Below are 13,367 nucleotides of genomic sequence, written 5' to 3'. Positions count from 1 at the left end.
ACTGTGGCAGCAGGGTTGTGTGGTGTGACAGCGCCCCCAGCGGTCCCACACCTGGACTGCACATAGATTCACCTCTGCATGTTTGTTTGCCGTGTGTCGGCAGGTAAACACATGTCCCACACGTGTCTCCGGTAAACAGGTCAAACTGTGACTTTGTTTGGCCTGAGTGTCATGTTCAAGCTGAACCCTTCTGGATGTGTAGTGGCAGCACTGAGGTGGGTTCATCAACACAGTAACTTCAGTCGATCATCTCAATGCTAACCTGTAGCAACAACATCACCGTGTTAGATTCGATGTGTTATCCCACTTTAACTTCACCTCAGCAGGGTTTGGAGCAGAGTCAGTGAGATCTGCTCTGTGAGTTTAAAGGTTTTTTGTGGAAATAATAGACCCACAATTTAATCGCTTGTGTAAAAATACCAGGAAATAGTGAAATTCTTTTAGTTTCTGGTGTCTTCACTTGCTTGTTTTGTTCATACAACACATGAAAAATGATCTTATATGACAAAGAAACACAGTAAATCCCACAGTAATTTTACAGAGAACATTTGATATTTTTGTACTGCAAAAAATCACAACACAAGCAAACTCGTGCAAATACAAAGCTTTGTGAAGTTATAGAAGTCTGCTACTTGTCAGTGGTGATGGAACTTCACAAAGCATTGAACAACAGGTTCATCACCTTTTTGGGTCGCCTGGAAACATTTCCGTTGTTGTTTTCCCAATTTACAGCACGTTTCTGTATTTGCATGTGTTGTGACTTTTTGCAGCGCATGTGTCGTCAAATTGATGAAGTTGTTTTCTTAATTTGCAGTGTGTTGAGCTCTCCCTGGGCCACCGTAGTTATGCCTTTATTAATTAAACGTCTGCTTTATACCATGATAACCACTTCTCTGCTTGACAAAACCTGTTTTGAAGCTTTTTCTAAAATAGATTACTTGGATTTATGTCAGCTGTATGTTCATGTAACACCAAGAAAGATGATTTTTGACCTCCCCGAATTTGTTCTCATTAATCAATTGTAACTGAGCTGCAATGCATTTATATTAAAGCCAATAGTCATGACTTATAAACCAATTGTAAGGGATGCCTTGTTTGAAAATGATAAAATGATATTGTACACATGGTTAAAACAATAATTTGATATCTGATGTGGAGATTTAGTAATTTAACTCCAAGTTATAAGTAAAATTATTTAAAAATTCCATTGCTAATAGCGGCTGGCTTATTAATAGATAATCTTGTTGAAACCCAGCTGAAGGTCCTGGTGTCTGTACATTTTCTAAGTCGTCTAAACTTTGCTCCTTCCCCCCCAAACAGCTTGACTCTCCTGCTCCTCCTGCTGGAGCCCTCAACACCATCATCAGCTCCGGTTACCAAGGCAACAGCTGATTTCAGTGGAGTCAGGATTTGGTAGTGAGTGAGAAATTCACAGTATTGAGTTCATGTGTGATCCAGTAGTGATGTCACAGCAGACAGAACTGACAGGTGAACATGCTCGCGTTGAGCTCACATCTGTGTGTGTTCAGCTGATACGAAACCCAAACTCCTCCTCACAATCAACGTGCTGTGCACCCAGTGACCCTCGAGGGGGCACGACGGTGGCATCCGTTCTTCAGCAGTTTTTGCTGGCTGTGCTGTAGCCCACCACAAAGGTCAGTCTGTTTGAACCGTTTCCCTGCACTGCGGGAGGCGCCCTCCCAGGCTCGACATGAAAGCTATGAGTCACTCTGTCCGTTGGGGAGCAGCACAGGAGAGGCTTAGAAAATTAGGATGATCAGAAAAGAGAGGATGAGCCTTGGGTGATGCTGTGCTGGTGGCTGGATCTGAACAATTACATCTCAGAACTAACAGTTAAGCTCCAAAAACAGCTCAGATGTGCCTTATTATGTGATTACTCAATGTAGAAAAGAATAAGGAGATTTTTGTGGTATTCATCTGCACATTTCACTCAGGAAAAGCTGCAAAATCTTCAGCTCAAATTTGGGTTTTTTATATTTCAGTGTTTTAGTCAATAGATTTAGGATTTGCTGTGTGTTTGAAAATCAATGAGGGATAATAGCTTAGATTCACCTCATCCCTGAAATATTCTTATTGTGATGAAAGGTCGGCCGCAGATCCAGGTCAGTCTCAGTAGGCGTCAGTTTGGTTATAGTATCACAGTGTCGTTCACAATGTCCCCTCCAACCGACAGGCTCCAGCACCGTGCCTTGCTCAAAATGTCACTCCTCTTTCATCCTGTTCTTACCGCTTCATTGCACCTCTGTGACGTGCACCCCCTGCCTGCTACGTGCACACACAGACACACACACACATACAGGCAGGGAGCAGGCAGCTAGAGGGCAGGAGCGATGATTGATGGGATTGATCATGTGATAGATGAAGTTATTGATCTAAAAATGTCTATGACAGACCACAACACACTCAATTTAATCGTCTTGCAGTGTTTTAAATCATTTCAACTGATGGGTAACCAATACACAGGGGATCTTAACAAGGGGCCAAACAAACCCCAGTAATGAGGCATCCAAACAGTCTTTTCAGCTCAGGTACAAAAGGAGAAACAGAGAGAAAAATGAACACGACATGTATTAATGATTTACAGTGAGCAAAAACTGTATTTTCATTCAAATTCCCAATGCTAGGAATATTATCTGCCAGTCACCTTCACAGCAGCTTATGTGTCCGTCCGTGTAATCAGCAGATGATAGCAGAAATAGAGTTTAAAGCGTGTAATCAGATTGGTCAGGGCAATTCTGCTGCTACGGTAACGGAAAGCCAGCTGATTGGATGGTGTGCTGATTTACATTTGACACAAGGGGCTTTGTAATGACCTCAGATTGTGTGAAATATCACAGAATTTATTAAAACAATTTTTATAATAATAAACAGCAGATAACAATAATGAGGAAGATCTCAGATTATCCAAAGAGGTTAAACCTTTGCTCATGAACGCTGGTGTAATACATCAAGGCAGTTTTATGTTATTCTTTTACTTAGAATTTTATGTTAATAATTATTATGGTTCCATATTTTGTAGTTCTAATTAGAGCCCGACCAATATATCGGTTGGCTGATAACATCGGCCCATATGTATGGCTATCAGAGTTTATGTGCCAAAACCTTTATTTTACAGAATAAGAAATTCTGAACAGATTTATGTTTTCATTTCAGGAAAAAGTATGTATAATATGTATAAATAAATTATATTTAATCTGTTTTCTTAATTCAAGCTCTATATATCTAGTTGTATTTGTGATTTCTTTTTAATTAAAGTTACTACTTTTCTTTGTCATTTCAGGAATTATTGTCATATATTTACTGAATATATACATAAAAATGCACACATAGATACACATATATATGTGTTTGAACAGTTTATATATGTTTAAACTATAAAATATCAAGTCAGTCACATTTCATTGTCATGAGGATTTGATCACATCTTTTTGAACACACCTTTATTTATATATATATATATATATATCAGCAGATTTATTGGTATCGGAAATTATTTACTTCCTAATAATGGTTTCGACATTGGTCAGGCTCTAATTTCAATACTACTTATAATAATAAAAATAAGATATGACCTGTAGAACATTTATGATTATGGCAGTCATTTTGTCTTGTGCTCCTTATCGTTCTTCATTTTATTTCAAACAAAAGTCGGACTTAATGTTTCTGCACCATTTTTCGACACACAAGAAATACTTCAAAGCAAGATGACGAGACAGGTACGTCTGAAAAACAGTCAGCAACAAAGTTATATCCCAAGAAAATTTAGAACACTCTGTCCCCCTAACAAAGGGACCTTTTTTTGTTCTGACTCCCAGCAAAGCATGAACCTTCCCTGTACGCCTTGTGTGGAGAGTCTTGTGATCAAATCGACAGTCCTGTATGAGGCAGTCCAAAAAAGACGAAGGCAGCGAGAAAGAGCAGAGTATAAAAAGAGACAAAAAACTTGTTTTGTAAGAGATTTGTGCCTTGTAATTTTCTTTGGAACATATGTCACTGCCTCTGTGACTTGTGCAAACTGTATTCCACCTGAGATCAGAGGAAGTGTCGCCAGTGTCTTCCATTTGTTGCTAAATGAGGCCAAAGGCAAAGCTTGCCATCTGTAAGCATTGTCACACCTGTGTGCTGTGTAGCCACAACAAGCATGGTTGTTTAGAGCACAAACTCAAGAGCACTCGCACTGCTCCTGTGTTTACCTGTAAACAGCCCGGACATCACGGGGCGCTGGTGGACGTGTCCAGGCGTCCGAAAGAACCATGTCCACGTCCAGCCTCGCTCTGAGCAAAGTGACACTTTGAATGTCCTGTAGTCGATATTTTTCCAAAGATTAATCCTGAACACCAACAGTGTCATACGAATTAGACCGGCCACAATGTTTTCCCTTCGAGCGGAAGGGGCTGGAATCACAAGTCGAGCAATGTGAGGTGATTTTGGTGAGGAAGTGATAATCACAAGACTAAAAACAGATAAACATGATAATAACGCTCCTGGAAAATGTTTAAAAATACCCTGGTGTGTCAGCCTGTTTATTATAAATACCAGCAGCAGCTGCACCAGCTCTGAGTTGATCTTGTTCAACACAATGAATTTTTCAAATGGACACACTAACTCATTAAAAAACTGTCTACAGCAGCTACAATAATGACTTTAAACACCTCTTTAGTTTAGTATGTTGGAGGTGAAGCAGGGCCTATAGGAAGAAGTGGGTAGAATGTTGTTTATGATTAGGTCATAGTGAAATTAGTATTATCACATCTATCCTGTTAAACAGAGCCAGTTGTGTCACTGCGTCATTTTGAACTGATTGTCAAAGGGCTTCAATGAGGGCATATTTAGCAAATATTAAATTGAGAGAAAATAAAAGAATCTGGAGGAGGAAAATGCACAAAGAAGTGCGTATGAAAAAGATGGAACAGTGATGATTTATCATGACAAATTGTTTCACATACATTATTGCCTTATGTCCAATGAAGAACCAACATTTTTGTGTGTGACAAATTTCCTGTCAACGGCTTTTGTAGCTTTCTCCCTGAAGCTTTGCTCTGTCACAGTCTCAGCATGTATTTACATCTATGAGATCGTTGTCACTTCACTGTGCTCTGGTTAACACAAGGGCTTAGTGTCCACCTGCTGACATAATACAGAAAACAGCCGGATGCTGTATGGCTCCCGAAACATGTAATGCTCCAGTATCATGGCCATTGGGGATATGAATGAGACAATGCACATAATATATTCTGCTGTGTCCTTCTCTTAAAAGCTATAAAACTTAAATTCTTCAAAGAAGATACCACTGAATTTTCAACTTAAGCATCAAAGATGAATTGTTCAACAAATGTTAGGAAGAAAAAAAAAGTATGTTTCTTGGATTATTGAATGGCGGAAGAGAAAGTACATGAGAGGAAGCTACAGCTCTAGTACAGTTTTCCAGCAGTTCTCCTTCTCTGATACATGTAGTTCATTGTTCAGCTGTTGCTGTGGAATGAACTCTGAGGTCTCCTCAAGGATCTGCCCTGGGATATGGAAGTCAGCTGGCATGATCTGCTGAACAGCTGATTCATGAACGAACTCTGTCCCTGACTCCTCGGGGCTGGCTCTGCTGTGAGAGTTACAGGGCTCCAGATTGCATCCTGTGCCCTGAAGGAACTGCATAAAGTTTTCCTCAATAGAGGCCTCACGGCTGGGCAGCTGCTGCCCTTCGCTGGGCCCAGCCCGCTTGAAGAGGCAAGCCAGGTGACGGCCCAGTTCCTCGCGAATCTGACGGTTTAGGCAGCCGTAAAAGAAGGGGTTGGAGGTGAAGCAGAAATAGCCAATCCACGTGACCACGTCCTCCAGTTGGGCCAACGATGTGGGAGAGGTAGACACCACGGCCGAGTAGAGGTGGAAGGAGAAATATGGCAGCCAGCAGCAGAGGAACTGGCCTCCTACTGCCACCAGGACCACCGCAGCCTTCCCGCCACTGAAGGTCCTCTGAGGGGTGGTGCGGGCACCAGTTCCTCCAAGGCTAGCTGCCATGGTGGAGTGGCTGCTATTGGACTCGGACCGTTGTCGTGGCATATCCATCCATGTGGGGAGGGGGCCGTGCTGCATGGCTGCTACTCGTGCCACCTTGAACATGTTGCAGTAGACCACGAGAATGATCATCATGGGGCACAGAAAATAAATAATTGTAAAAAAGACCATGAAAAGCAAGCGCGTGGTCCTGCCTCCCGTCCAGTGGAGGGAACAGTGTCTCTGACCGGGAATGAGGACAGAAGGAGTACCCAGACCCTGGCTCCCCTGGAGCAGCCATCCCAAGAGTGGCAGCACTGACATGACAACAGCTTTAATCCAGATTCCTACCACTACCACCACCACCACCCCCACAGTCATCTTCACCTCGTGACGCATGGGATGGACAATGTAGTAGTAGCGCTCCACGTTTATGGCACAGATGGTGAGGATGGCAGCGCTCACTAGACACACACTCAAGCAGAGGTAGCTCCGACACAGCGCCTCGTCCACCAGGATTTGGTCTGACACCATCCCCAGAGGCATCAACACCAGCGCTGCCAGCAGGTCCACCAGACAGAGGTGGAACACGAAGGCAAATTTACGCAGCTGCGGAGTTTTGGTGATGACAATCATCACGGCCAGGTTCCCCACCACCGCTAGCACATCCATGATGAGCATAGCACATAGCGCCAGGGACTGGTTCAGATCTACCCCACCTCGGACACTCGCTGTGCTCGGGGTCACGTTCGAAGTATTTGGATGAAGTGAGGCTGGAAATGTTGGGAGCCTGGAGAAAGAAGTGTTCCAGGAGGGGCTCGATGTGACAGGATGCTCCATGAGAGGATGGCATAAGGAGGAGAGAGTCCGCTGAATTTCATGGGCCCATCACCCATCCTCCCCCGTCGTAGGCCGTCACTGAGAAGCTCAAGCAGCGGTGTCTGTCATGGCAGCTGGAGCTCTGCAAGCCCTGGCCGCAGTGGACTTAATTCTGCACACTATCACAGGTGGATTCCTTGAAGATGTAGTAACTTTTAGGGACTCTTCCTCTCTCTCCAATATGACCTTCAGTCAAAAATATCTGAAACAAAGCACAGAGTCCTGTTGAAACGCAGGTGCTGGTGAAGATGAACATTTTAAAACAAACTTGTTAGAGAAATGAGAGAAAGCCTGGTTTAGTTGTCACAACATGCTCAAAAGACGCTTGAGTGCATTTCATGAAACATGACGCTGACTTATTCAAACAGTACAAAATATTAGTCTAAAAGGTTCATAATGTTTATCATCACTCAACGGTGAAGAACATATTAGCTAGAATATTATAGAGTGGAAGTACAACACCTTCATACGTTTGTCATCTTATTCCCAAATTTTTTTTCTGCAAACAAAGAATGACAGACTATCAGTCTACTGTGTGGCTGTGATCTGACATGAGTTGTGTTACTCTCGTGCTCTGGCTGTGAAAGCCGTCAGACTGGATGCACTCACTTGTAGCTGGGGTCATAATTTACTACTTATATTTGACATCTGCATCCTCAGATGTGTGTTTTCAGGGCAGCCGGTGCCCGAGGGAGAAGCTGAAAGCACGGAGTGGACCATATGTCCCCCTTAACAGAGTCGAGAGGCAAACTGGATGTGTGAACAAACTGTGAAACGCAGCGCCGCAGAGCCCCCTGCTTTCTGCAGCGATGTTAGGAAAAGATCAGTAAATACTATTGTCATGACATGAAAAATATCAAATCTTTCGGAAATATATAAATTACAATGAAAATATGCCATTATAAAAACCTATGTGGCTCCATGAAATCATGATCTGATTTTCAGATAAACAGCGGCAGAGCAGCTTCAGCGGTGTGAACAAAGTGTTTGTGTGGCCAGAAGAGTAGTCAAGAGTGCCTTCGCTGTGTTTACTGTCATAATCTCACCTGGACACAACCCCACATGCTGTAAAAGCCGTGGAGCGAGCACTAGGCCTTTGGTACATTTCCATATGCTCCACACCTGCATGGTGCAAGTTTTCCATTTCACAAGTGTGACAGGCTCCGTGGCTGCGAGGCGCCTGTTCTTTTCCTGCCCGCGTACGCACATCAGGCACGACCGTCACCTGACAGACACGAGTAGGTGGCCTTTTGCCGAATAGGTCAAAGGGTTACAGTCACCTTCAGTCCAATTAAATAACCTGCAAGCGACATCTGAGCTGTGATGTAGCAACAACTGGGACACGGCCCCCTGTGGATTCTCACTCTAATTCAGCGTGGTTTGTTTTATTGCTCTCTGGTGTCCAGGGTCACTTAAGCCCTCCGACGACCACCAAAAGTGAAATATGTGCGATAGAAGAAACACATTATCACTGCGACTCCCCAAAGTGAAGTGGGTTAGTCTCTGAAAGGGTCTTTATCCCACGAAAATCCCATTCAGGAGGATCCAAATTAGAACGATTTGCCTGATAGATGCTTTATGATGATCAATTATGTCAAGTATACTCACACAAACATAATTATTTAACTAATAAAGTGAAAATTAGGGAGTTAGTGGCTCTCATGCAGCACAGACTCCAAATGTAATGTGATCCAATCAGTGAAAGTAGCATAATTTCGAGTCAAACTCTGCCTCAGAAGCTCCTGAAGAATTTACACAAAGCTTGAATATAAGGTTGCGGCAGAATCTCTTCAGCTGCTGACTGGAAACCATATGACCCCCGTACGCTGTTTACTGTGTGGAGAAAAACTAGCCTGTTGTTCGAGTGTCCCTTTTCATTACGGAGCACTTTCACTGCTCATCAGCAACACGAGCGAGTGACGATTAGGAGTTTAAATGAACGTACACGACACAAAGGAGGCATCTGTGTGCAGAAATCCTGGATACGCAAAGATAGTGTGATGTGTGATATGATGGAAAAAGACACTGCTTCTTTCCAGCATCCTAACTTCCACTCCCATGCCTCAGAAAAAACACAACAACACACTCATCCCCCCCGCACACACTCCGCTAACAGGGCAGGTATGTGTGGAGATGTGTGTGATAATAAGTCGGTGACATACCTCAGTCTGGAGAGGGCTGCTTCCTCCGGTGCAGGTTCACAGTCTGCTGAAGGAAAGCCGACCTGTCTGCTTCTCTCCTCTCTCTCTCTCTCTCTCTCTCTCCTCTCTCTCTCTCTCTCTCTCTCTCTCTCTCACACACACACAGCAAACACACACTGACACACGCACGCACACACACCACGTCACAGAGAGAGAGAGAGAGAGAGAGAGGAGGGGAGAGAGAGGAGAGGGACACTCCTGTGTCTCCTCCTCACCTGGCCTTTTTTATCTCCTCATCACGCTGACCGCCCCCACTCCCCCGTCCCCTCAAAACACAACACACACCTCCCTCCTCTCTGCTCACCTCCAGACAGGTCTTCGTTCCAGGTGGGAAAGGCAGAGCAGGAGCAGAGGGTGTGACAGTGAAGGAATAATAGAAAGAGGCAGAGGGGTACCGTCATCCAGCCTCTGATGTGCACCCACACACACTCTCCCACCTCACACACTTTCATACAAACATGTACTGGCTCCAGCACGTGCCCAGGGCAACTGCAGAGCCGTGCAGAGCAGACAGGCAGGCGGCGGGCGGGGGGACATGCAGCACCCAGCCTCCATCGCTCTCCACTGGGTCTTAGTGCCTCGCAACGTCCGGGCTCCACATGGAGGGATGCTTGTGCTCTTCACAGGTCCAATCCGATCTCACCGCAGGTCACATCAGATCCCCACAGCTTTTGTCTAATTCTCCGTCTCCTCACTCTCAGCTCGCCAAGATCTCGCTCGATGCACAATCCGGCAAAAAAGCCTCTCACGAGGGAGGATTATTGATTTACAAAGAGGAAAAGAATCCCAGTGGTTAATGTTAATGAGCTGAGATTAACAAGGCTGCCCCACACAACGTATATGAACTGTTTCCTGGCCTGAAGAATGAGTTTGTTTACCACCGGAGTGAGTGAGCCCAAGGATACAGTGGATTGTGCAATTCAGATTTTTGCAACGTCTTAACTCCAGAAAATGACATTCAGCCAGTTGTTATCTCATTATTAATTATATAATGTTAAAGATGGCTTTTTCAAGAGAACTAAACACACGAGGAAAAAACAAATATAAAGTCACACAACTTTTCAAAAAAAGGAATAAAAACACTGACAAGAGTAGAGTTGAAGCGCGTGTAAATCCTCTTTGTAACACAACTTTAAGTCCACAGGCTTTAGATGTATATTTAGGTTTTTGATTCCTGCCGATGCTCTGAACTCGTCTGGTTTCTCCCTCTGGATTTACATGAATGGACTGCCCCACACATCAGTTTCTGACATCTCTCTTTCATGTATTTCCTGAGGAATTCATTCATCAGTGGAAGTGCAGCTCCACAAACCCTGATTAGTTGAGTGATGAGTCATTGCTTTTGTTCACCGATAAATCAATGGCTAAATTGAACACATGTTCTACTATTGATCCAGTTACTGTGGTACTGTTCATATCAACAAAGGCGTGGACCTCTGCTGCTGCTGCTGAATGGCTGTAAGCGGTCGCTCATGATCTGCAGGAAAAAGACAGCATCAGATCTTCATGTGTCGAGACGACTGAAGCACCAAGTCATAACAATGATTATAGATTTTAGGAAAAATCAGCCGAGATTTAACTACTGAGGCATTTGGAAGACAGAGACTGAATATAGAAGGGTCTTTGTTTGTATTTGTAAATGCAACAGTCGCGTGTGTGTGTGTGTGTGCGCGCCTGTGTCCTGTGACTGTGCTCATGTCTGAGGTGTTGAATAATGACAGAAATAGCAGATTCTTGCTCACACCAGCAGCACCAATCACAGGGTAGGGAAATACAATGGTTTCCATGGCAACCTCGACTTCAGCTTCCCTGCTTTGCCTGGGTCTCCCCCACCCCCCACCCCATTACAGCACAAATACACGCTCTCTCATACACACTGCTTGCAGTACCAGCGGTTCAGGGTGGTGGTGTTTAATCACTGACATGTTGGGTCAGTTTTTATTTTCTGCAGTTTCCCTATTGATCTAAACACAGGAGGGTCGACTCGAGCTCCATTGCAGCTGCTGAACTAATATTGTTCTCTGCTGTGATCTCATATGTGATCAGTAGGGGGAGCTCTCACATTTGACAACAACCGCAACACCTGAGATCCCAGAAGTGAAGTTATGAAGCCCACTGACATCAGGTTATTTACAGTATATAGGTGCAAAGAGGGCCACCAATTACGATTTCACACTGCAACTTTTTTCATTCAAGTGCACACACACTGCAGGCAAAACGTCCTGAAGGGTACAAATGAGGTAATTAATAGTTGAGGCAAATGAATTACTTTTTAAGATGAATATGTCTGAGCCGAAAGTTAGAAAGCAAGATTTGACGGATAAAAAAGTATCTGAAGCATCTGAATGTAGTTCAGTTCCACAGTTTGACTTGGGGGGGAGTCAGGCAGCGTGCACACACTTGTGCAGGCGCACACACTCACTGTTCCAGTGAGAGCAGATAATGTTCAGCTGACGTCAAAGCCCCAGGGATAATTTGATTTTCAAAAATGGGTTTGCATTATTCCATACAGAGCTGAATTGTTTCACTCAAGGCTTCACGGTTGTCATGAGTGAGGAAGCAGAAACTGAGAATGGATATTATTTTAAAAAGGGAATTAATGGCAAAATGATTACCGTCACATATATTTTACATTTTAGATTACTTAAATATATAAATTATTTAGAATTCTGCATTATCCCCTGTGATGCCTAGTAGTGAATACATTTATATACTAGAAGGGCACTCAGAGAGAGGCCAATGTCAAACTACATAAACCAGACTTCAAGGAAAAATATAATTGCAATAATCTGAATCTGCTCAAAATCCAATGGGTTCTTCCATGGCCCACCTTCATCCCTCCAACAAGTTTGGTGCAAACCGGCTCAATACCTTATGTTCAATCCCACTGACAGATAAACAGACACAGGTGAAAACATAATGTCCCCGGCAGCTGTGAACATGTGGGAAGCCAGAATTTCGACAAGAGATAAATCAGCTTTGCTCTAGTTGTTTATCCTCCCACGGTACCTCAGAGAGCAACATCCACCTGAGGGGGTCACATCGGACTGATTACTAACCACCCATCATGCACGTCAGCAGACGGGGGAGGGTGTGCGCACTTATCTGAGCGACACTGCATCCTCACATATTTCAGTTGTACAGTGCTGATGCAGAATTGTGCTGCGGAGCCTTTGGAGAAGAGCCGTGAGTCAAAGTGGATTTCTGAGTGTGTTGAGTCTCTCACAGTCGGTTTAAATACACACACAGAGAGAAAGTGTCTAAATGTTGATCTGCATGCTCCATTTACTCTTTCACAGTTATTAGAGCATGTAGATCATAACATCTTCCTACCTGGTTTGAACTCTGCAGCACTGAGTCACAATTATACTCTTGTGTCTTAGTAATTCCAAACTTGGAACGTCTGTGTCTGTGGAACGCATATCTCGCAAACCATTAATCTTATCGGCTTCACATATTTGTAATGCTAATGTTTAACTGTTGGATTTGAACATGCAAAATGTTGAATGTTGATCAGATTTGGAATAAATAGGCGACCAGCGGTCAGTGCGGCACTGGGCAGTGTGCCTTCAGTCTTCGGACCAAGTTGAACATGTCTTCTTCTACGTCCTTGGATAAACTACAGCAGTGGTTGTCAACTGATTCAAACCAAAGATGACAATCATTTTGATGATTTGATCAATTGCTGAACCGATCTCGGAAATAGCCCGGAAATAACAGCAGTTCAATCATGTTAAATCATTCGAACTTGAAAAACATTGACAGTAAAATCTTCACTGCAGATAAACCAGGTAGGATAAACACAAAGTTCATCAGGTTCACTCTGCAGCATAGACTGTTTATAAAAAGCTCTGCGCATGAAGTCCAGCACACAAACAATAAAAAGTGACAGTATATTGTAGAACTGTTTGAAAACGACTCCCTAATGACAAGGAATAATTCTGAAGTAGCCCCAGAGCATTAACACAGGCAAGTGAACAGCCCATTATAAACAGTGAGGTTTAGAACAGGCACTGCACTAGTTATGAGTTAAACAGCCAAGTTTGAGTTTTATTTATACACCGCATGACTCAAATCTACTTTTTTAGTGCTAAATCAAACAGTGAAGATCATAAGTAAAGTTTGGGACAGCGTGCTGGGACTCCCGGGACACCCTGCTCTCTGTGGGCCGCCAGAGAAAACTCTAACCAGCGACGCTAACTGGTTTGTGCTTTTTGATTTCCCAGTCATGCATTTCGAGTCCAAATAGACAGAATTAGCAATCTCTGTTGGCTCCAG

The 13,367-nt window shown here is 43.7% G+C and overlaps 1 protein-coding gene across 1 annotated transcript; it reads right to left on the bottom strand.

Moving 5' to 3' along the window:
- Positions 1–3,815: 3,815 nt before the first annotated feature.
- gpr61 (G protein-coupled receptor 61) lies at positions 3,816–9,175 on the bottom strand. Its single transcript, XM_035158257.2, has 2 exons — positions 9,051–9,175; positions 3,816–7,090 (listed from the first exon to the last, which is right to left on the bottom strand). The coding sequence occupies exon 2, from the start codon at positions 6,847–6,849 to the stop codon at positions 5,425–5,427; it is 1,425 nt and encodes a 474-aa protein (XP_035014148.1). The 5' UTR covers positions 6,850–7,090; positions 9,051–9,175; the 3' UTR covers positions 3,816–5,424.
- Positions 9,176–13,367: the final 4,192 nt, after the last annotated feature.

Source organism: Hippoglossus stenolepis, chromosome 6 (genome assembly GCF_022539355.2).
Source record: "Hippoglossus stenolepis isolate QCI-W04-F060 chromosome 6, HSTE1.2, whole genome shotgun sequence".
NCBI lineage: Eukaryota > Metazoa > Chordata > Actinopteri > Pleuronectiformes > Pleuronectidae > Hippoglossus > Hippoglossus stenolepis.
The sequence above is the reverse complement of the archived record's forward strand: the minus strand, read 5'-3'. Positions and strand labels throughout refer to the sequence as shown.

What these genes read in the sequence shown, in the direction of transcription:
- gpr61 (XM_035158257.2), bottom strand. Translation starts at nt 6,849, where the DNA reads ATGGAGCATCCTGTCACATCGAGCCCCTCCTGGAACACTTCTTTCTCC.